General features: G+C 49.0%; 1 protein-coding gene across 1 annotated transcript in view; it reads left to right on the plus strand.

Annotated features, from left to right (window-relative positions):
* JAK3 (Janus kinase 3) overlaps window positions 1–25,533 on the plus strand; it is a 184,428-nt gene that overhangs the window by 13,452 nt on the left and 145,443 nt on the right. Inside the window, exons 2-3 of the mRNA XM_040321407.1 lie at window positions 8,827–9,022; window positions 12,301–12,424. Coding sequence (XP_040177341.1) covers window positions 8,827–9,022; window positions 12,301–12,424 — 320 coding nt within the window. The remainder of the gene's footprint in view (window positions 1–8,826; window positions 9,023–12,300; window positions 12,425–25,533) is intronic.

Here is a 25,533-nt window from a genome sequence, read left to right on the forward strand (position 1 = left end):
ACTGTCTCAAACAGTGGTCCATAGGCGTGTAAGAAGAAATATTCACCCTCCCAGTTATCTCAAGGACTTTGAGGTCTAGGGCAGTGGTCATCAATCCAGTGAGGCCCGGAACAAAAGGACTAAAAGACAAATAGTGGAGGGCCGGGCATGACTGTGTGTCTAGTGACACGGAAAGGGTTAAGAAAAGGGGGGTGGGGTGAGGAGGAGCAGGAGGAACTGTGGGGGGGAGTGGCCGTATTTAAAGGAAAGGCAGGGGCCAGTGGGGGACAGAAGTTTTCAGGCAGACTTGGAGGAGTTGTTCGTTGCAGCGCTGCTCCTCCAAAATGGCGTCGGTAGACCTCGTGTTAGCCAGATTGCGGGCTGAGGCGGCGAGCAGGGGATTGGAGCGGCGTGCGGCCGAATGGATAGAGGACCAGGCGGGCGGATCGGGAAGCGGAGATCGGGGTGAGGTGACCCCACACGGGCGGAAGTCGCGGCCTCCGGCCCGCTATTCGCCTGGGCCCTCTACCAGGACTGTCAGGGGGGCGCGGAGCCCACCGGGGGGGCGGACGGCCCCCCCGGCGAAGAGAGTGCAGAGGAGTGAGTCCGAGGGGACCGAGCAGCTTCCACGCCGCCGGCTTCAGTCGGTGGGCGGGGCCACCTTGGCGCCGCTACCCCGGCTGCTAGTCGTGGGGGGAGGACGATTTCTCCCCCCTCTTCAGGATCGGGAGCGATTCGGGGGACGAAGAAGGCCGCAGAACGCACCACCATGGCCGCGGGGCCCTCTACACGTGGGGCCGAAGGTTCCGCGGGTGGGCAGGGCCTGGAGAGTCGGAGCTCGGGGTCCCAAGATGGCGGCGATCGGAGGGAGGCCAGCAGCTCGGGAGGGACGTCGGGTGGTCTGCCTGCTGCAGCAACGCGGGGCAGAGGATCAGATGCGGCCTGGAAAGAGCGGAGGGATGTCTCCGCGGCCTCCAGGTCCGCTTCTCCTGGGGGGCTGTCGGCCACACCGATTCCCACTCGGGGAGGACAGGTCTGAGGGCGAGCTGTCGGAGGAGGAGGAGGTGGAAGAAGTGCCTGGACGGGAACCAGCGATGGAGGTCCAATCGACGGCTGCGGGGTTGTCTCCCGGTAGGCCTGGTAAGTCAGCTTCAAATCCTGTTTTTTCTCTGTCTGATGCTTTGTGTGATCTGTTGGGGGTTGGGAGGGGGGGTGTCAGCACCCCCGCCTGCAGGCTGCGGCGGCTGCCCCGGGGGTGGCGGGCGGGGTACCCGCCTCCTCTGGGTCAGACGCATTGTTACGGGATCTGTTGGGGGGCCTCAGGGATCTGGTGGGCCGGGTGTCAGCGGGTCAGGGTCCTCCTCCGCAGGTGGCCCCGTGGGCACCGGTGGCTGGCGGGGCATCTGGGGGGGGGAGTAATGGCTGCGGGGGGTGCGGGGGTGTCCCAACTTCCCCCGGTGGCTCCTGTTGTGGTGGAGCAGGCGGGGTCTGAGAAAGGAAAAGCAGGGGGGGGCCCCAGAAGCGGCTGTTCGTTCGGATCTGGTACGCATTGCTGATGCTGCGAAGTGTGAGGTGTATGTATGCTTCGAGGGTCCTTTGGGGGTACATCTGAAACAAGAGGTCAGGGAGAAGATCTACAAGGGCGAATATGTGGAGATCTTCTCGCTATTGCCGTTGGAGAAATTCAACCTTGATAGGGTGAAACCGGATGACTCCAAAAAAGAGGATGAGGAGAAGAGGCGGTATAGACTTATCCCGCGCACGTTTGTGAACTGGCTTCAGGCGTTTGCCATTTTGGCGAGTGTCATAGGAGAAAAGAACCCTGAACACTGTTCGGCGTTATTTTGTTATATGGATTCGATTGGAGAGGCCCACAGGGTTTATGGGGGGTCGGCATGGCTGAGATATGATGAACAGTTCAGGCAGCGTAGGGCGGTGAGGCCTTCCCTGCGCTGGGATCATAAGGATATCAGCCTCTGGATGCGGCTCATGGCGGCGGCTAGGGCCCCGGCGCAGTCTTTTCCAGGTGGGGCCGGGGGTGCGAACTCCTCAGGACCGTCGGCCAGGAAAAAGTGGGGGGTTTGCTGGCAGTTCAACGAGAACGCCTGCAAATTCGGAGGGTCGTGCAAGTTCAAACATGAATGTTCGGGGTGTGGGGGTTCCCATCCCTTGTCTAAGTGTTTCAAAAAAGGAAGGCGTTCTGGCGACTCTGCTCAGAAGAGGGACGACTCCGGTGATGGGGGAAAGGATGCAGCCTTTCCTAAGTAGATACCCGGATAGGGCGGCAGCAGAGCTGCTGGCCTCGGGGTTCAGGGAAGGCTTCAAGATACCGTGTTCGCTGGCGGTGGTGCCGCCGGTGGCGCGGAATTTGAAATCGGCTCTTCTTCATCCGGGAGTGGTGGGGGAAAAGTTGGACAAGGAAGTGGCACTGGGTCGGATGGGCAGGCCATTTGCGGTCACGCCCTTGCCGGATCTGGTGGTGTCTCCGTTGGGGGTGGTGCCTAAGAAGGAACCGAACAAATTCCGTCTTATTCACCACCTGTCCTTCCCAAAAGGGGGTTCGGTCAACGATTTCATCGACCCGGACGCGTGCACGGTGTCATACACGTCGTTTGATGCGGCGGTCAGGTGGGTTCGGCGGTATGGACGTGGGGCGCTGATGGCTAAGTCGGACATTGAATCCGCCTTTAGGCTGTTGCCGGTGCATCCCGACAGTTTTCGGCTGTTGGGCTGTTGCTGGCGGGGCCAATTTTACGTGGACCAGTGCTTACCCATGGGCTGCTCTATTTCCTGCGCTATGTTTGAGGCCTTCAGCTCCTTTTTGGAATGGGTGATCAGGGATGTGTCTGGACTTGACTCGGTCATTCATTATCTGGACGACTTTCTCTGCGTGGGGCCGCCTTCCTCTGGTGTGTGTGCGACTCTCCTGTCAACGTTGCAGCACATTGCGGGACGTTTTGGCGTGCCATTGGCGGCCGACAAGACGGAAGGCCCCACAACGGAGATTAGTTTCCTGGGAATAGTGATCGATTCGGAGGCGATGGAGTGTCGCCTTCCCAGGGACAAGTTGGAGGCTTTGCAAAAAGAAGTTAGGGAGTTCCAGGGTTTGCGGAAGGTGCAGTTGAGGACCTTGCAGTCGTTACTGGGTAAGTTAAATTTTGCCTGTAGAATTATCCCCATGGGTAGGATTTTTTGCTGACGGCTGTCGGCGGCTACGGCGGGGGTGAAGGCCCCTACTCATTTCAATCGCTTGACGAAAGATCATCGGGAGGACTTGAAGGTATGGTATGAGTTTCTGGCGTCCTATAACGGCAGACCGGTGTGGATGTCCGGCCCGGTGAGTAATTTTGATGTGGAACTGGTGACGGATGCGGCGGGGTCCACGGGCTACGGGGCTTTTTTCCAAGGGCAGTGGAGCACGGAACCTTGGCCGCGGTCTTGGGAGGAGGCTGGCTATCTACGCAACTTGGTGCTGCTGGAGCTTTTTCCTGTGGTCTTGGCCATTGAGCTTTGGGGGGAGGCGTGCCGCAACCTAAAACTTAGGCTGAATTGTGACAACATGGGTGTGGTTCAAGTGCATGTCCGCGTCTTCACAACCGGTCATTCGGCTGCTTCGTCATTTGGTGTTGAGGTGCTTGCAGCTAAACATTTTCATCTATGCCGTGCATATCCCGGGCATCGATAACACGCTGGCTGACTCCTTGTCTCGATTTCTTGTTCAAATTTTTTATTGAAAAATAAAGTGCACAGAGTAACATGGTCAACATTTCAGATTGAGTCAGTAAAGGGAATACAATGGTACATCTCAGTTATAATGGATACAAACGTGACATTGGGAACTTCTGAGCACAGATAGCTTGAGAACAATGCAGACATACTAGAAAGGTTTGTACAACGGATACTATTGGAGACATTGTATGTACAGTAGGTACAACTAGATCCAAGACAACAATGGAGACGATTCCATTCCAAAAATAGTGCAAAACAACAGTTTGTACTCTGTAAATTCAAAATTAAGGAAATATAGACTAAATGGGGCGGTAGAACACAACACCGCCCACGGATACAAAAGTAACAGTTTTTAGTACAGGAGCAAGAGAGCCCCAAGAAATAGGGACAGAGAGGAGGAAATAAGAAGAGAAAAGCTAGAAATGGAATAGGGAAGGAGGAAGAAGAAGTAGGGAGGGAGATTGTCGGCGTCGGTGCGCGAACCCACAAGGGGTCGTGACGTTACAGCGAGGCAATGACCTACCGCTCATGGGGAAGATAAGGTGACTTCAAACTCAGGGGGGAGGAAATTCTCCACCCAGGGGGACCATATTTTGTCATGCTGAGAAACCCGGTCCAGGACAATCGCTTCGGTCTTACTATGGATCATTGCTTGGGTCACTCTGTGTTTTACTTCGGTTATGTGGAGTTTAGGGGTCTTCCAGGCCTTGGCTATAGTCTGTTTAGCGGCCATGGTCAGTTGAAGGAAGAGGCGGACCTGGGCCTTAGTGTAATCACCTTCAATATGATTTAGCAAGGCTAAAGATGGGTCAGGGGGAAGGTTGTCGTGTAATAGGGTAGAGGCCATACAGAATATAGTTTTCCAGAACTGTTGCACAACTGGGGCACGTCCACCAAATATGTACGTGAGTAACTCTTTCTCCACAACCTCAAAAACAGACGGCCGGGTAGGAGGGGGAAAACTTAGCTATCCTAGCTGGGACTAGGTACCATCGCATGAGCACCTTATAGTTGGCTTCTAAAGCTACCACATTTTGAGTAGAGGATTTAGTGTTGGCCCATATATCCATCCAGTCCTCCGGTTCCAACGTTACTTGTAAATCTTTGGACCACTGTGCAGCATACAGAGGAAGTGCAGATGGTGGAGCAGTAAGGTGACTGTAGATACGTGATATAATACCTGGAGCATGCGGGTCTGAAGTACAAATGTTTTCATAGAAGGACATACTATCAAGAGATGGTTGGGCACCTATCGTCGTCCGAATGAAGTGGGCTATTTGTAGGTAGTGGAAGTGTTCAACAGAGGGTAGCTTAACTTGGGCCTGGAGTTCCGGGAAAGTCTTGAGGGCCGTTTTTCCTACCATATCACAGATTCGGTATATCCCTGCCTGGGACCATAGCCGAAAAGATTCCGGTTCAGTAAAGGCCGGATAAAAAAATGGGTGGCCAAGAAATGAGAGTAAGGGGGTATGGGAGGAGACCAATCGGAAAGGGATACGTAAGGTGTCCCAAATTTTAAGTGAATGGCGCGTAACCGGGTTCGTAATAGAGGTGCGGGCCAGTGGGGGTAACCATAATAGGTTATAGACCAACAAGGGTGAAATATCAATGGCCTCCAAGCTGACCCATATAGGGATTTCAGCAGACGCATGAAGCAAAGTGATCTGGGCCAGCTGGGAGGCCTGATAGTAGCGGAGGAAATTGGGAATCCCAAGACCTCCATTGAGTCTATTACGGCGAAGAATAGACCTGGATACCCTGGGTTTAGTGGACCCCCACACATATTTAAACACTCGGGACTGGATAACCCGGTGAAAGTAGGATGGGACTGCTATTGGTAGGACTCTATACAGGTACAATAACTTGGGTAGTAGAGACATCTTAACAGCAGCCACCCGTCCAAGCCAAGAGACACATAATGGCTTCCAAGAATCTAACAGGGACGATAAGTGCGACAGCATAGGGAGATAATTAGATGGGAAAAGAGAAGCCGGGTCACCTGTGAGCTTTATGCCTAGGTATGGCAGGGAAGCGGTAGACCAGGCAAAGGGGAAATATTCCTGGAGATGAGTTACTTCCTCAGCAGGGAGAGACACATTGAGAGCCCGTGATTTGGATTGATTGACTTCCAGACCTGAAATACTAGCGAATTTATCAAGGATTTGCATTAATTTTGGAAGGGTGAAACGGGGGGAGGTCACAAATAAGAGTGCATCGTCCGCAAATTGGCATATCTTGTGGGTTGTGGAGGCAATTTCCAATCCCCTGACCTCAGGGCTGTTCCTATCCTTGTCTCGATTTCAGTGGGACAAGTTCAGAGAGCTGGCCCCGGCTGCGGAGGCGGACGGGGTTCCTTGCCCGGGCTGGATTTGAGAGCTGGCGTTGGAATAGCCGCCGCATGGATACATCAGTCCGTGAGTGAGGCCACGTGGTCGGCCTACGCCAAGGTATGGAGGGAATGGTTGGATCTGGGTGCCGAGGCGGGGGTCTCTAGCCAGGGGCCCGATGCTCGATTGCAGGTGATTTACTTTGTGGCTAGGAACATGGAACGGGGGGTGTCGGCGTCAGCCATTGAGAAGAAGTTGGCGGGTTTGGCATTCTTTTTTAAACTAGTGGGCGGTGTGGATTGGACCAAGGATTTTTGGGTGAAACAGTCGGTAAAGGGCTACAAAAAGGGGCGCAAGGCGAAGGATACTAGGAGGCCGGTCTCTTTTACTAATCTAGTGAACATCTGTGAGGTCTTGGATGGGGTGTGTATGGGGCGTTACGAATGTCTGCTGTTCACGGCGGCCTTTTCGTTAGCGTTCTATGGGGCGTTTCGCATCAGTGAGCTTGTTAGCCCTTCACGGTGGTTGGCCGGTGGGCTGATGGGAGAGGATGTACGGGTGACGGAGGACAGGGTGTGTGTTCGGCTGCGTAGGTGAAAAACTGACCAGAGGGGTAGAGGGGTGGACGTGGTGCTGTTTTCCTTGCCAGGGGCCAGGGTCTGTCCAGTGACAGCGGTCAGGGAATTTTTGGGGGTCAGGCCGGCTGGGGGCGGGCCGTTGTTTAGACATGCGGATGGGTCCTTCTTGTCCAAGTATCAATTTGTAACAGTTTTTCGCAGGTGCTTGCAGAGAGTGGGGTTGGACAGTTCCGCCTATGCTTCTCACTCCTTTTGCATCGGGGCGGCTACGGAAGCTGCCAGGTGTGGGATGGATGAGCCTGCGGTACGGAGGATTGGGAGGTGGGAATCGAGGAGGTTCCGTTCCTATGTGAGGCCGCAGTTGGTTGTCAGTTAAAAAGAGGGGGGGGAATAGGCCTGGATGTTTTTTACGTGTGTTGGTTTGCTGGGGTTTTTTCATTGGTGGGTCTTGTGGCCTATTTGTTTCATTTCAGATGGAGGTTCTGCACGCCTCGTTTGGATTATTGGCCACTTATACGTCTGTTGGGGGGCCAGGAGAGCAGATGTGAAGCCTGACGGCAGACAGTTGGGTATTTCAAGGAGGGAGGCGGTATTGAGGTGGCTGGGGATACCAGGCATGATGTGGGGTACAGTTCTGCCAGAAGTTGAGTGGTACGCTAGGCTGGATAGGCCCCCTGATGTGCTAGTTATCCATGCTGGGGGTAACGATTTGGGTGTCCGCAAGATCAGGGCTCTGATCACGGACGTCAAAGCAGACATTGAACGGCGATCGGCTTTTCCTTCAAATGTTCTGGTGTGGTCGGATATTGTTGCTCGAACACAGTGGCGCAGGGCCAGGTCTGTAGCCAGGATCAATAGGGCCAGGATCCGGGTCAATCGGGTGGTGGGTATGTTTGTAGCTCGCCAAGGGGGGCTGGTTGTTCGGCATCAGGAGATGGAGTCCAACGTGGCCATTTATTTGAGGAAGGATGGGGTACATTTGTTGGACGTCGGGATTGCTCTGTGGTCATTGGATCTCCAGGAGGGGATACAGCGAGCTTTGAGAGTGTGGGGGGGCCCTTAAGGTGGAGGTGTCATCCTTGCGGGCTGTGGCGGTAATTTTCTGTTGGTCTTTGATGGTGGCAGTAGAAAACGTGTGAAAATGGGGGTGGGGGGCTCATCAGTAGTATGGGCCCTTTCGGTGTATTTCAGCTGAAGGTTGGTTGGAATACTGTAATGGTTGCACTGCGGGCGGGGGTTGTCTCAGAGCGTACTACACGGCTGGAGGCCTAAGGTTAATGTTTGCCCGCAGTGTATTGGTTATATTGGTTTATAAGTGGTGGAGACTGGGGGGCTGCCAAAAAAGACTAACAGTGTTGTGTTAATGTGTTATTTACTTATATGCTTGATATGTTTTGATTATTTGAGTTGGAGTTTTTATCTTACAATGTTTTAAATAAATAGGCTGTTGTGGCCAATTTTACTCCAAAATAAGGTGTGGTCTCTTTACTTTAGAGTTAAGTATTGGGGTTTAAGTAAGGGGTGGAGTATAAGGGGTCTCAGCGGTCAAAGGTATTAAGCGTACATCTGGACTACACTAGTCATGTCTTCAGGGCCCACTAACAGGCCAGATTTTATGTATTGGGGAGATGCAGACTAGAATACTGCAATCACTGAGCAGAAAATAATATCACCTGTGATGTATTTCAGTTATCTTGCAAACCTGGCCTGTTAGTGGGCCATGAGGACAGGGTTGACGACCACTGGTCGAAGGGGGAAGGAGTTATGTATTAGTGTGTTATACTGCTCTCCATCTAGTAGGGGGAAGCCTGGTAAAGTGATGTATTTGTTTAGCATCTATGGTTCCTGTATTTTCATGTAAGCAATTAAGTAAAGAAGTCCTGTGAATGCCTGGCCATGTCTATGCTTCAAATTAATTTAAAAAAAACACAAAAATGACGGTAAAAAACCTTCTGTGTAATAGAATTCCCCCATTGTGACAGGGTAAATTCTATTTTTGCACAAAGTGTGCTGTGCACAAAATAACATACACCTTCATTTGTCTGTTCTTCAAACCTTCTAAATGGCATAATAAATCACTGTGCGCAAAGGGAGCACATTGTAATACAATGCAATATTTGATTTTAACATTTAAATCTGCTTCTGTATAATGAAAAAAACGTTTTTTAAATTTTTTTTTATTAAATTTAGCATATTTTGTGATGTTTCTACAGATGTCCGGTGAAGATGCTCCACTTCTTTGTGGTTCACAATCTTGCAGCAGCTACTCCTCTGCCACTGGCTCTCTCAAAGTAATACTTTACTCATCCACCTTGCCATCAACTTCTGACTCATCTAACTCACAGCTCATATTTCCTGGTGGGCAGTACTCTGCGGAAGATCTGTGCATAGCAGCTGCCAAATCATGTGGTAAGAACATATGAGTTAGGCTTTACGTATACTGAGACATTAGAATCACATAGGCTGCCTAGATTACTGGCATCATTCTAAAAATGCTGAAAGTGATTGTAAATACATTAAAAAAAAATGGTTTATACTTACCTATTCTGTGCAATGGAATTGCACAGAGCAGCCTTAAACCTCCTCTTCTCGGGTTCTCCACCGGTGCTTCTGGCTCCTTCTCCCTGGTGAGTGCCTTCATAGGATGCCACTTTCTATGGGGGCACTCGCTCCCAAGCCTCGTTGTCTGAGTCTATTAACACAGAGAAAGGGACTCGGCCCGCTCCCTCATCACTGGCTTTGATTGGCTCCTGCTGCTTCACCAAAGGCTGTGAGACCAGGAAGTGAGGAGATAGAAGAGCTGCAGACGGGCACATTGCTTGATCAAATGAGGGCTCGGGAAAGTAAAAAAAAGGGGGGGGGGCGGTGAAGGGGCAATACTGATGCCTACATTTTTTTTACCTTAATGCATGGAATGTTCTCTACACATTCTTGTTGGCCCATCAATATGATATACTACCTCACTGGCAATTGGGTGTCGCTATCACTTACAGTGCCAACAACTTCTCTATCTTCTGTGGCCGTGGGCACAGGTTTTGCCCAGACTGTTGCAGCATGTTACATGGCATAGGACATGTCATATGACTGCATCCTTTATTTAAGCCTAAGTGTAACATGTTGTTACTGCTTGACCATGGAGTTCAATGTCTCTGTTGAGCTACCAAAGCTATTCAGCTCAGCCCTCCAGTGCTAAAGGCCCACAGTTCCTGCAGCACACACACCTCTGCTGTATCTCTGCAACATCTCAAGTCTCTGCTACATCTCCACTGCACCTCAGAAACACCTAGAGACTCTGCTGTACCCCAACAACATTCACAGTCTCTGCTGCATCTCAACTACACCCACAAACTCTGCTGCATCTTTACTGTACCTATAGCTACCGCTGTATCTCAGCTACACTCACAAATCCTCACAAACTCTGCTTCATCTCTGCGGCTTTTGCAGTCCAGCAGCATTCACAGTCTCTGCTACTCCTCTGGTGCACCTACAGCTCAAAAGTATCCACAGTCCCAACTGCACCTCCACTATAACTCAGCTACACCCACAGACTCTGCTACTATGCATCGTTGCTGCATCTACAATCTGAGCCTCTGCTGAGCCATCTTTGTATATGCATCTTCCACCCTCACTTCTGCTTCCAGCTGCCCAGTGCGATGTGCCTTTCTCATGCTGAAGTTCCCTATTACCTAGCACCAACCTTTCTCTGTTCAGTGACCTGGAGTAGCCAGAAACTAAGCCAAAACACCCATAAGGGCGTCTTTGGCAGAACAATAGCTACCTCTTAGAATCTGTCAGACAAGTGAGCAAGGTCCACATCAATGTACACTTGAAAACATTTGAATACTCCTAAATGTCGCGTTTCTGACACGTTTTTTGCCCAGAAGCTCCTCTCAAAAACGAAACGCTGATGTTTTTTTTCTGCCTATAAACACTTTTCTGCCAGTACGCCTATAAATGCCCTAATGTTACATAGTTACATGGTTAGTCTCAGTGGCGTTACTATAGGGGGGCAGGGGGTGCGGTCCGCATCTGGGTGACACCCGCCAAAGGGGTTACACCAGGGCTTTTTTCAGCTGAAACATGGTGGAAGAGAGTTCCGCCATCTCCGGCACTGCCCTGTGCTTTCCAGTCAGTACTGTCACTTCTAAGCACAGAAGCCAGGCTTCTGTAATTAGAACAGACACAGCGCTCCTGTCCGGCCAGAATCTCGGCACCCGTCCACTTGTTGGGGGGGATTCAAAAAATTATTTATGACAATTTACTGGAGGTAGTCTCTTTTGGAACTACATGCGCCTCATTCAGCCAAGCATTTGTGTCAGAGTCAGTAAGGTCTCGTACACACGACCGAACATGTCTGCTGAAACTGGTCCGCGGACCAGTTTCAGCAGACATGTTCGGTCGTGTGTACAGCCGACCAGACAAATGTCCGGCGGATCGGACAAGTTTCCAGTGGAAAAATGTTTCTTAGCATGCTAAGAAACATGTCCACTGGAAGCCAGTCCGTCGGACATGTTCGGTCGTCTGTACGACTTACCGGACATGTCTGCTCGGCCGAAAGCACTCGCATGCGTCAAATTGATTTGACGCATGTGTGGAAGCTTTGACCTTCCAGGGTCGCGCACGTCGCCGCGTCATCGTCGTGGCCACGTCGCGACACATCATCGCGTTTGTTTTCCGCTGGGATTTTGGTCTGATGGTGTGTACAGCCATCAGACCAAAATCCGGCAGCGGACATGTCCGATGAAAACGGTCCGCGAATCGTTTTCATCGGACAGATCCGCTGGTGTGTACGAGGCCTAACAGTACCAACACGTACAACAAGTTCAGGTAGTTCTAACTACTGACGCTTGAGGAACCTGTCAATACGACAGCAACAATTTCTTAAATAATTAATGCCAGTTTTCAGATGAGGAAACTGGCAGTAGTTATGACTAGCTCTGAGCTAAGGTCTGCCAGTGCTCAGAGTAGGGCAAGTCTGTGCTGGGAAGCTGTCATGAATGTGTCAGCTTCCTACACAGGGCTCTATTCCTGGCCCCATTAAGCTGTCGGCAAGAAGATTCCCTGCCAAAAGCTAAATATAAAGAAAGGGGCGGGGGTAATGTTGATGTCATTATCCAAACATGGCAATCCCTGTATTTGTTAAATTACTTGAGTCACAAAGGAGGTCAAAAAGGAGGTGAACTGAGAGACCTATTCCCGATTAGATCCACCTTACTTTTGTGTGACAGCAGATGTCAGTGGACAGATTTTAAAGTTACTATTAAACTGCATAGTGGCTGTGTATGTGCTCACTGCTGTGCCCTGTCAATCAACAGCAAGGTAGATCTGATGACAAACTAGTCTCTCAGTTCGATTTTAAGCTACACTCACCATACTACAAAACTCCTCATCCAGTGTTGCAGATACAGTGGCCTGGAGAGAGGGCATCCTAAAGGAAAAGTGTTCAGTATGGACACTCTGACCTCAGCATCCAGCTTTGACATATTCATGTACCCGTCTCTTCCAGGTACACTAATCAAATGCAAGCACGGACAACTTTGGTGAGCAGGCTTGACGGAATTCTGAAGAGTGTCTATGACACCCTTTACAAATGTCCCCCATTGTTGCTGAGAATTTAACATAAGGTAAAAGTATATGATAAACAATGTTTTACCTTTTGACTAATTTAATAATTTGTTGCCCTGTAGGAGTCTTTCCAATCTACCAGTCATTATTTGCTCTGGCATCTCCAGATCTGAAGACATGGTATAATCCAAACTACATATTCACTGTGGATGGTGGAGTTGCTTACACTGTGGTCTATCGAATCAGGTATTTTTGTTCCTGTTGGCTGGATGCGCTGTTTATGGTTAAAATATAATAAAGTCTATTTTGTTTTTTTAGTTTTGGATAGAGTGGAGAGATATTAGATCACCTGTCAGTTTAATTTCTGCCTGTGCCCCTGGTACGGAGATTCAACATCTCTAATTGTCCTGCTTACCATTATCATTGAAAGTAAAAGAAAATCTCTACATTTTGGGTTGACATCAACACAGTAATAGAGGGGAAATCTTCCAATGGGGATGCTAGATCTGGTGATCCTGGTGACACCCTGGGATTCCTCACTTTGGAGGCATTTTTCTTTCACTTCCTCACAAGTGGCAAAAAAAACTGAAATCGAGGCTCGAAACACACTACACAAATTCTCCACTTCCGCCCTACAGCTGAGACGCACGCCGAACACCAAGGAGCAATTCATTGGTGACAGACCGGCTTCTGCTCTCCTTTAAGCTGCATTCACGATCCTGCTGTATCTTACACTGAACTTGATATGTAAGTGCTGCATTTTAAGAGATTAAAAACGTTACTACACTATCTATACCTTTTGTGGCTCTGTTTGGAGGAGCCTACATTTGCAAATGATTGGGATATGAGCTTGATATAAGGGTATCTACATATATATGCCACTATCGATTGGATTGGAAAATTGGCACATCTACTACAGATGGTGATTGCTGTGTGATTCCTGGACAGACACATTGGAGGTCCAAAAGACATCCTCTATTATATGCCTGTGGGTCACTTGCTGGCCAAAGTTATCTGGTGAGCGCTTAGATTTACCACTTTGGGTGAAGCACCTTATTGAAGCACTTTTCACTTTAGAATAGAAAACCACAGTGATTGGAGTATATACAGAAGATTAATATCACTAATATATTTGCTGAATTTATATGGACTTTTTGTTTATTAAGATCATATGAGTTGTGCATATTGTTTTATTTTCACACATTGGTACAGTTCACATTTATAATCCGCTTGTCACTTATTTATTATGTTTGTTGTGCCCTTCATTCTCCTTTATAGAGGGGAAATCTTCCAATGGGGATGCTAGTTCTGGTGATCCTAGTAAAACCCTGAGGTTCCTCACTTTGTAGGCATTTTCTCTCACTTCCTCACAAGTAGCAAAAAAAAACCTACTAGGGGTAATAGCTCTCAAAAATCTATCTATGCGTATCTATGCACCGTATCCCCAAAACGAGATACGCCTGAAAACTAGATTTTTCCGACTGACGTAATTTTTCTACACCGGCGCATCGTGGGCGCAAAAATACGCTAGACGCACCATTGTTTTGCTATGCAAATATGCAAATGAGGGAGATACCGCGATCCACAAAAGTACGTTTGTCCGGCGCAGGCTACGCGCTGTGCGCATTAGCTGTATGTCCGGTCTAAAGTTACCCCTCATAAGAGCAGCTTTAACTTTGCACCAGACGTGTGCAGGTCAGCTAAAGCAACACCGTTAGGGACGAGCTGAGCAGCCACACTTGCAGGACAACAATCTGTATGCCAACATGCCAGGGGCATCCATGGTCATAGCTATACTACTGGCTTTAGATGCGCGCAGAAGGAGGAGGGCATGGAGGAGGAGGAGGGCACGGGAGAGGATCTACCGACCGCGCATAAACGTCTTTGGCATGGGTGATTCTGAGGTGTATCACATCTTCAGATTCACCCCTACTGCCATCATGGAATTAACCACAACCCTGAAAGATGACATCACCAGCCAGACAAAACGCTCACATGCAGTGGAGCCACTGGTCAAGGTACTGGCAACACTCCATTTCCTTGCCAGTGGCTCTTTTCAGCGTACAAGTGGAGTGGTGGGTGGGATGGCACAATCCTCCATTAGCAGATGTGTGCACCAGGTTATCCCCACAATCCTCAGACGCATGGCCAACCAAATCATCAGACCCACCCAGGAGGACCTGCGGGTGAAGGCAATGCGTGATTTCTGCAGAATTGCCCGATTCCCACGCACCGTGGGGGCCATTGATTGCACACATATGGCACTACGGCCCCCCTGTGAGACAGAGCACCTATACCGCAATCGGAAGCACTGGCATTCCATCAACGTACAGGTGATAGCCGATGCCCAATGCCTCATATGGCACGTCCGTGCCAAACACCCAGGATCCAGCCATGACGGCTACATATACCATCAAAGCCCCATCCCAAGAGAATTTGAACAGAACGTGTATGGGGACAGCTGGCTGGTTGGTGAGTGACATGGGTGTCAGGCATGACTGTCCGCCCCCATGATGCAGACATCACGAGGGGCACATGTATGACTAACATCCTCCTGTCTTTTCCCTTCCAGGTGACTCTGCATATGCACTTGGGCCCCATCTCATGACTCCATTCCGGAATCCCCAAACCCCAGGAGAGCAAAGATACAATGAAGCACACGCACACACCCGTGGAGTGGTGGAACGCACCTTTGGCCTCCTGAAGTCCCGTTTCCGATGCCTGGATAAGTCTGGGGGTACCCTGTTGTATTCCCCAAACTTTGTGTGCCAGATCATCGCTGCATGTTGCATGCTGCACAACTTCGCTGTGAGAAGGGGCCTGCAGATTGACATACATGATGACCTGACCCCCGAACCAGACAATCCCCCCCTGACCGAGGATACCCCGTCTTCTGAGGGAAGAGCAGTCAGGAGATGCCTCGCAGTAGGCATCTTTGCACGTTAAACCCACACATTAATCATGGCACAATGAGAATGCATGCATGCACACCACTGTGGTCCCTAGCACACACACATCACATCCTCATCAAATTGGATTAGCACAAGCCCACCATGCAGGACTTGGGAGCAGCAACGCCACGCCAAGGCTCCAATTATGTCACTGTACATTCATACACCATTCACACGGACCTAGGGATCACTTCTCCCTGGTCCTGGGGATCCCTTCTCCACCAAAACCGAGGGTGACACCCCTTTTCCGGCAGGAATGTCACCCCCACAATCAAACATCATTCACAAAAATAAAACAAATCATAATCACAGTAAAAAACAAAACGGCCCCGGCTCCTCAGGGGAGACTCATGGGGGGGTAATCAGAGGAAGGAGGAGTATCCCCTGGTCTCTGCCCACCTGGCGGCCTGCCCTCCAAGGCCACGGCGATGCGCATGAGGCCCACATTGAGGGCTGCCGTGTTGGCCTGGACAGCCTGGGTCAGGGCGCGCACCTCCTGCCCAACGCCTGCTGTGGCAGTCTGCAGGTCGTTGCAGCAGGTAATCACAGCCAGGGAGTTACAACTCATGTCCTGCATGGACTCCTTGATGAAGGCCAGGCTCTCCTCCATCCGGCCCAAAGTCTGGGTGACCTGACCCAGATGGCGGGTCTGACGGGCCTGGTCCCTCCGTAGATTTTCCGGCAGAACCTCTGCCACCCCCCTTGTCTTGCGGGTCGCCTTTCTGCCTCCTGATGAGGCTTGTGTCCTGGGAGTAGGGGAGACCCCTGGGGGGAAGCCCTGTTGGGGGAGGAGTGGGAGGGGCTACCCCTGATGGAGGCCTGACTGCTGCCAGCCCTAGGGGGAGCCTCCTCCAAATGGAGCGTGATATCATTCCCCGACATCACCTCCTCCTCCTCAACCTCCTCATGAGGTGAGCTGGGGCCAGTCCCCTCCTCAGAGGACTCCGGGCTTGCCTGGGGGTCTTCCTCAGACTCATGTCCGGGGGAGGCTGCGGACTGGCCAGATGGCCCAGCACCCTCCTGCACATCTGTGGATGACACAAAACATTCACATGTTGGAGGATCCACACACTTGTCACATATTCCCTTTCCCCCCCCCCCCCCCACACATGCTACACACCAGATAGAAAAAAAAATTACCTGTCCTCAAGACCTCTTGAATGGAGTCAAAGCCAGGCAGCCCCTCCACTTGCTGCCTGTGGAAGCACTGGGCCACCACACGCTCCTCAGCATTGAGCGTTATAGTGCATGCAGGTCCCCCTCCAGTGCCCCTGGCATGAGCGACCATCTTTTCCAACTTCCCACGGACCACGCGCCTGAGATCATTGATCTTTTTATGGATCTCATTGGGGGTCCTGGTCTCACCCCCCAACGCATTGACATCGTCTGCGATGTCTTGCAGGATCTGCCTCCTCCTGGCCGGGGTGGTGTTGGCACTTTTAAGGGCCATGCAGAAACTGACCAAATCGGGTCATGGTCCTCACAATGATCGCCTTCTCCCGGGGTGAGTAGTTTAACTTCCTCTTCCTCTCTGTCATCTTGCAAAAACACTCTCCAAAAAACACACCGACACGACACAAACCAACAAACAGCAACAGACAACGGAACAAAAGTACCTTGCTTCAGGGGGGGAAACAAATGGATGTACTTTTGCAAGTGGTATGTCTGGGCCTATTTATGCCCTGGGCGTATCTCACTAAGTACGCCGGGCCTAGTTCCTATCTCACTGATTACGCCGGGCCGAGTTCTGAGCATGCGCAGAGAGGCGCTGACCATAGTCAGCATCATGCGCATGCGCAGTCCGGCCGGCCCTTCATTTGCATGTGGTCACGGCTCATTTCAATGGAACAAGCCCACGTCCTTCCCACTTTCAATTATGCCGGCTTACGCCTCGGAATTTACGTCGCGCCGGCGCAAATTTGGGCGCAAATACTCTGTGGATACGGTACTTGCCTCTCTAAGTTGAGGAAAGGAGATGCGCTACACCGGTGTATATATACGCCGATGTACGTGGATCTGCCCCAATATATATATATATATATATATATATATATATATATATATATATATGCCTTTAGTCACACTTTAAATTAGGTTTGATATTACAGTACTTGCCTGTAGACAAGTGCAGTCTATTTTCTCCACTGTTGGTGGCACTCAACCGCAGCGGCATTGCAGTTGGAGGGGAAGTCAAGAGAAACATGGTTTCTCTATGGCAGGGGTTTCCAAACTTTCTAAACAAAGGGCGATTTATCTGATCTTCAGACTTTAGGGGAGCCCGACTGTGGCCATCGGGAGTAGAAAATGTCCCGGCATCAGTTGGAATAACAATGCCCCATCATTGGTGTCAGTGAGGAGAATTGCGACCCATCATTGGTGTCATTGGTAGGAATTGCGCTTCATCATTGGTGTCATTGGATCCCATTGTTGGTGCCATAGGGAGAAATGGTGCCCCATCATTTGTGTCATTGGAAGGGATTGTGCACCATCATTGGTGTCATTAGGCGAAATTGTGCCCCTTCGTTGGTGTTGTCAGTGAATAAAATAGTTCCCCAAGGGCTGGAAAAAAAAAGGGTCGCATCGGGCCTTTGGGCCGCAGTTCAGATATCACTGTGCTATGGTTTCCTGGAACACTGGTTAAGCTACCCAATTGTATGCTTGCAGCTTCATGTGACTCTGGCAACCATCTTGGGTCAGGATGAGCCTATCACAGGCTTGGCACGCATTTCGCATGTGGGTAGTGTAGGGACAGGTCACCCGTCAGACAGAGACAGAGATTAGTGTCAGGGAGAGGTTTCAGATGAGTAAGGAAAGGATATGGACATGTCACCCTCCCTGGAGACCTCCCTATTTGGGTTACGGACTGGCCAGGCCACATTTCGCTCCTTAAGGCAGAGGCTGTTGGCACCTCTGAGACCTGCTCTGCTACACATTGCTGTTACATTCTGTAAATGTTCCCAGTTGGGCACCTTCCCGCTGGGTTTGTTGTGAATTATTCAACATGAATACAAGTTCTGTTCTCTGTAACTGGGCTGTGAATGTTTACTACTGCTGCACCATGCTGCACTTTCCCACATGCTGAGCTTTAAAAAATATTTTTATAAAATATTTTATTTTATTAAAATATAATCCAAACAGTAAATAAGGGTATGTTAGATTATTATAAAAAGGCACTAAGCTTTAAAATAATTTCAGAAATGTTTATTCAAACATAATCAAACATTCCTTTAACCATTTAAAATGAATGTGGTTATCCTTTAACAATTTATATTATAAATAGCATGTGATGTGCATCCTTCTTTGTCTCTAATGTTGTACTGCTTGTTCAGTACTATCATAATAGTTTGCCAGATAACAGCCTTTTGCTCACATTTACAGCAATCAAAAGTCAGCTGAAAGATAGCTTTATATGGCTATAGGCTGTTTTTATTCTGAGACCAATATGTAGAGGAACTAATGTACAATTTTCAGTAAGTACAGTACATATTAGATATGATTCCTAAGTATAGCTAAAAGTATGTTTTATATGTACAGTTTTACCTGCTTGTATTGTCACTTTGATTACTCATATACAGTTTCATAGATTATTTGTGTAAGCGAATTGTCATGCGATTTGAGTGATCAAATTGCATGAAAAGTCACAGCCTATTGGAGGCAATGGCACTGTTTCAATTGGTGTGACACAGATTTTGCGGCGCCGCATCCATAGGTGTGCGCAGCCTTTGGCATTAGGGTGTGCACCCCAAAGCTCAAACACACTCTACCGATCACTCACGATCTTCATTCAGAAAGGGAAGGGGCCGGTAAATGGCATATTTACTGGCCCCTTCCCCCATGCATCCTATAGCATCCACAGCAACAACCGGTGGGAGAGGAGGGAAGCCAGAAGTGCTCTGGGGGGAAAGAGGGGGAGCCAGATCAGTAGGGGGAATCTGTTCTGCACAGGGTGATTAGGGTGTGCCTGGGCACACCTGGCACACCCTGTGCGCACGCCTATGGCCGCATCAATTTGCAAAAGTAGTTCCTGCACTACTTTTGCCAATTTCAGGTGCGACTTCATTAGTCATCTGTGCATGAAGCGACACAAATGTCTTTCAAGTAACACCTGATATCGCGCTGACCTTGCTACTTTCAAATCGCTCTACTTCTAAGTGAAGTAGCGCAATTTCAAAGTAGCATCAATGTGAACCAGGGCTTAAGACTATTTTCTTTTGATGGTAATCCTGCTAAACAACTGCTGCAAAAAAATGTATTACAACATAAGTCACCCATTGCATTGCATCACCCAACATTGCATTGTGTATATTGTAACACTACAGGGCTTGTTTAATATATAGATTAGAGCTAACATATCAAGATCTGAGTAAGAACAAAATGTATGCAGCACCATTAGGCAATCAAATTCACATCTACCTGAGGAGCAGTTCACACCAGAATGCTCCATGTGAGTTTCCCGAAATTGTGTTCAAAACACTATCTGCAGCAGGTGTAAATATTAAGGTGTTACTAAACCCAGGACTCTGCATTCACTATATCTGGTCTCCCACAGTACACAGAACATGGAAATGCAATTATTTTAGTAAATATAAACTGCTAAATATCTTTAATCATCAGCAGCAGAGGGCTCCTGTTAGTGTACCCTATATTCATTTTTAGATTGGGAATATGCTTACTGACCCTGAGGCTATTATGCATCGCTTTGTTGCCTACTATTCAGATCTATATTCTCCTATACTGGAGAATGAATAGATCTTTTGTCCAACCTTCCTCTCCCAACTTTGGAGGACGATGATAGAGCATGGTTGGACCAGTATATTACTCTCGAAGAAATAGAAAAGGCCATTCTGTAATTTCCTTAAAATAAATCTCCAGGCCTGGATGGTTTTCTGGTGGAGTGGTACAGGCAATATTCAGACACACTGGGTTGGTTGAGAACCTTGTACTTATCCTGTTTAAAAAAGGGGCTCTGCTTTCCTCTATGCTAGATACTTATGTGGTGCTCATACCTAAGTCGGGTAAGGATCTAACATGTTGTTCCTCATATAGACCAATAGCACTCCTTAATGCTGATCTTAAAGTTCTCACAAAGGTTCTTGCCACTAGATTATCTATAGTGCTTCCATCCCTGGTTGATGTGGATCAAACTGGCTTTATGCCGGGGAAGTCCACAGACACCAATTTACTTCATCTTTTTACCCATTTGCAGATCTCTCACAATACCACTGGGACTAGGGCTGTGGTTTGATTAGCTATGGCCAAGGCCTTTGACTCAGTTGATTGGGGTTATATGACCATGTTGGAGCATTTGGGATTTGGGCCAAAGTATTGTAAATGGGTATCCTTGTTACACAGTAAACCTAGAATGGCGTTAAAGATTGGATCTTACATCTCTCCCTTTTTTGAAGTGGGTAGCGGAACCAGGCAGGGTTGCCCTCTATCCCCCTTCCTGTTCTCCCTAATGATTGAACCATTGGCAGTGGTGCTGCATTCCTCTCCTGCAGTCGGGGCCTAAATAATTGTGAAAATTAAAGAATGTCTTATCGCTGTATGCAGATGAAATGCTGCTATTCTTAAAAGATCCAGGTATGTCTCTTCGTGTGGTCCTTGGCATTTTGGATAATTTTTTTTCTGGTCTCAAAGTTAATTGGGACAAATCCAATATTCTTCCATTAGATTCTGATACCAGGGCTGCAGCAGATCCTGGGTTACCATTACAACGGGTTAATAAGTTTACATATATGGGGGTTTGCATATTTGCTAGGGTTGCAGACTATTTTAGTCTGAACCTGCAGCCCTTGTTAAAATCTTTTGAAGAGGAAAATTGAGATACGGAAGAATCTTCCACTTTCTGTGATCAGGCGAATAAACCTTTTCAAAATAAAGATACTTTCGAATTTCCTATATTTTTTACGTAACCTGCCGGTTTGGATCCCATGCTCATTTTTTTCGTCAAGTCCATGGCATCTTTGCTCCTTTCATATGGGGGAACTCCCCTTCCAGAATGGGCCTCACTGCATTACAGGAGCTCTGGGGACAGGGAGGCCTAAGGCTTCCTGATCTCTTTAAATACTTTTTGGCTGGCCAAGGAGTTTTTACCTGGAGATGGCTTCTTGGGAATGATGGGGATTCTGCCATGATCTTAGAGGCAGTGGTGCTGGGCTCATATCAGACCCGGCATTTCCTTGTTTTTAGGGGGCCCGGGGCCCAGTTTTCTCTGATTGACACAATACGAGCCACTGTTATTACAATCTCTGGGGATTGTGTTCAGAGGATGCTGACTCCTACTTCTACCGCCATATCACCGGCCTCGCCTTTGTGGGGGAACCCCTGTTTTCCCCATCTGCTCACTATACCGGATCCAATACTATGGATGTCCCGAGGGATTAAAACTTTGAGTGACATCACCAGACGGGGCGAGCTCTTACAGTTCTCAGATCTTAAACAGAAGTTTAAGCTCCCAAATACTTATTACTTATTTATTTCGCTCTCCAGCTACGTCACGCTTTTGTGTGCCACTTTGGCTCCTCTAAGCTGGATATTATACCTTACATTTTGGTTAATGCTGTCTTGAATGACTCCATGAAAAAAACGTTAGCTGAATTATATAAGGAGCTCTTTCCTGGTTCACCTCCTTCGGTGATCAAATGTAAGGCCGCGTACACACGGTCGAACATGTCCGCTGAAACTGGTCCGCGGACCAGTTTCCGCGGACATGTCCGACCGTGTGTACGGCCTAGCGGACAGGTTTCCAGCGGACAAAAGTTTCTTAGCAAGCTAAGAAACTTGTCCACTGGAAACATGTCCGTCGGACATGTCCGATGGTTAGTACACCTAATCGGACATGTCCGCTGGTTATGACGTGTAACCAGCGTCCCGAAATCCCGCGCATGCGTCGAATTGATTCGACGCATGCTTGGAAGCATTGCACTTCCGTGTTTGAGAACGTCGGTGTCTTCTACGTCACCGCGTTCTCTGTCCGCGGGGATTTTGGTCTGATGGTGTGTACACACATCAGACCAAAAGCTCCCAGGAGACATGTCCGATGAAAACGTCATTTTTTACTTCACAGAAATTGACCGTGTGGAGCAAAAACGTCTTTCAAAACGACTTTTTTACACCCTCTCATGCCCAGAAGCTAGTTATGAAGCGAGCTTCAATGGAAAAACGTGGTGAACGTAACCTCGCTTTGCTAGAACATTGTGAGAAAAACGATAGTGTGTAGGCAACTTCGTCTTTGAAAATTGAACTTTCAAAAACTTAGTTTTTTACTTCACAGAAAATGTCGTTTTTTTTCATCACATAAAGTGATGGTGTGTACGGGCATGACTGTTTCCAAGTGCATCCGAGCAGCTCTGATCGGTTTCTGAGTGTCTCCCGCGCCCCCCACCTCTGGCCACATGCGGTACTGCATACAATAGACGTCACTGTGGAACAAATTATCTACGTTTGGTGACAGGAAGTCAGGTAAATCTGTGGGTGTTGTCACAGACGGGAGATACATTTCGGCCTTGTTTGAACAATACACCAATCATTATCAGGCGTCGGCTACAAACGTAGCCAGAGAAAGGCTAAAGGCCGTTGAAAAACTTCAGCTGTTCAGAATGAGGCAATTAAGGCCTCTATAAGTAGCCCAGAGGATTACCACTAATTGGCTGCATCACACTGAGTCTTTGTGAGTAAGGAGAGCAGTGCCAGAAGGTCTTCTGTGGAGGTGAGGAGTGGATTGATTTTTTCTGTGTGAAAAAAAAATCAAAAGACTATTGTTTTTCTGCTGTATGACCAGCACTGTCTACCCAGCAGTATGCTGTGTTAGACTTCATAGATAGGTTCCTGTGTGGAAGGTAGACGCCCAGAGTGGCTAGGGTTTATTTTATTTTTGATTTTGTTTATGCTGTTTAGATGCTTGCAATTGTTTTCCAGCAAGATGGAAAAATAAACCAAGAACTTTGTTTTCAACCGTCTTCGACTGCCAGTCTGTATAAATTCAGTGTGTGGTGAACCCATCCAAGGGGTCACACACCCCACTACCGAGCTAACCCCTCACATATGGTGGAGAATGCGGGCACTAAGATGGTGGAATCCGGGTCCTTGCTCCGTGGTGAGTCGCAGCAGGAACTATTGCTAGCTGTGTGTGGCAGCCAGGCAAACTGCATTGCGCAGAAGTTTGTTTTGATGGACTGTGTGGCATACAGGTTGTGTACCTGTGAAAGGAGAGTCACATTTTTTTCTTCTTTCCTCTCTGCTGTGAACTCTGTTACCGGTTGCTGTGTGCAACACCGCAAGGATGGGGCGGTCAAAACAGAAAATGGAGGTGATCTTTGCTGAAGCAAGAGAAAGGCTACTGTGGCTAGAGGGTATTTCACCACATGCCCCAGGAAAACCAGAGAATTTGTCAGAGTGTGAAGTCTCTGTGATCTGGCGTAAATTACTCATGTCACCCCCAGTTAAAAGGGAAGTGAGAGAGGTTGTCCCTAACAACACTGCTGTAATGAGTGCACATGTAACTGCTAGTGTGGAGCATCCACCAGCGTTTGAATCTGCAGTGGATTGGTGCAAGCGGCACCTGGCAGGAATGGACCAAGCTAAAGTGGAAGGCAAGCCAACCTTCGCTACAAAGAGAGAGCTGCCGGATGTCCATACCTGGGAGAGAGGTGTTGTTGCCCCTGGCAACGCTGCTGCAGTTAAACCAGCAGCTGTTGCAGAAAGTGTGAAAGTGACACAGCTTAAGACAGGATCCAGCGGAGGGAAGCCTGTGTTATGTGCCAGAAGAGAGACTGACCAAAGGCCAGGACAAAGAGTGGTTGCCAATAGCAACACAGAGGAGGCCAGTCAGGCTGTCTGTGGACCATGGGGTGGGCCTGCCAAGCGTCATGACAAGTGGTTTCTGGAGGAGCCAATACAGCATGTTGGAGAGAGCCAACAGGGCTTTGCTGGAAGAGTGCGATCTCCCATGGCAACAAGAGTGGAAGTTGTGCCTGGAGGGAGGAGCTGCAAGAGAGATTTGGCTTAACATCCCCACAAAGAGGTCTGTGTGTTCTTGCCAGCTGGGAATCATCAGGAGAGCCAGGCATTGAGGAGATGCCAAGAAATTAAATTTCAGCGTCCCGTACCGTGCTTGGACTGTGGCCAGGTGGGACATGGCATCTTTACTTGCCCAAAGTTCTGGAACACCGCTGAGGAGTCTGGAAAGGCTGCAGTGTCATCCTGTGGCCCCAAACAGACAGTAGCTGGTATAGATGCAGCTAAGAGACAGCGCACTCAAGTGAAGACTATGATGCCAGCCACTGAAAATGCTGATGGTTATACTGACAAAAGTGTTACTATTGGAAAATGTGATGGTATTGGTGATGATGACATTGAAAAATGTGTTTCCCTAAATGTCATATTTGAGAGTAATATTGGTGCTATGTTTACTAAAAAGGATGGGAGTAGGATATCTTCCGTGACCGCCAGAGGCAGAGCTGCAGGGTTGTCCATGGAAACCTCCCAGGATCTCCCTGTGTTGGAACTGGAGGTTGTGGACTGCTCTGGCACTACTCTGGGGGGACAAGGAGGGACTGCACCACACAATGAGAGTGTGTGGGTGCAGACCACCCGCCTGATATGTGACCAATTTGGTGAAAAATGTATTCATCCTGTAAAAGCTAATAGTGTAAAGCAGGATGTGATGGTAGCGCCACCAGAACAATCTGGTCAAAATAGTGTATTGCACCCTGCGGTTTGTGGCGAAGCATCGTCCCAATGTGACATAAGTGAAACTGTGTTTGTACAAGGTGATGCAGCGCTGCAGAATGCCTGTCAGGGAAGTACCACTGTCTGGGACAGCTGGGCCAAACAATTGCTAGCCATGCTGGATAAGACTAGGTTACCTAACACAGATGTGGACATAACACCTGCTATGCCCAACGGAGGGACTGCAGGGTGGCCAGTGACCAAGGGCGTGTTGGCCCCTGCAGAGATTGATCCCCTCCAGTCAGAAGGACCGGTTAAGGGCACATGCATGGCAGTTGTGTTATCCGCAGCCCAACCGCTGGAAAATAGTGAGCGCAAAAATGGCAATGTGACTTATGACCTCACTGATGCTGTGGGAGAAGGGATAAATGTGAGACGTACATCTGACGGCGCTTCAGTTGAGCACCAGGCTCGCGATACCGCCAGTGAGGTGGAGGTTATTGAAAATGTCTCTACCTTTCCAGCTTCAGTGGATGAGTCCCTCCACGTCATTGATAAGGGAAAAGACCCTAGAAGGGTCTGGTATGTAGATGCAGGCAGGGGCGGACTGACCATTGAGTCACTCGGGCACTGCCCGAGGGCCCCATGCCACTAGGGGGCCCCATCAGGGTTGCCAGGCTCAGTAAAACCAGGGACAGTATGTAAAAATCTGTGTTTTTTTTAGATCTGTCC

Source organism: Rana temporaria, chromosome 1, assembly GCF_905171775.1.
Source record: "Rana temporaria chromosome 1, aRanTem1.1, whole genome shotgun sequence".
In the NCBI taxonomy this organism is placed as follows: Eukaryota; Metazoa; Chordata; class Amphibia; order Anura; family Ranidae; genus Rana; species Rana temporaria.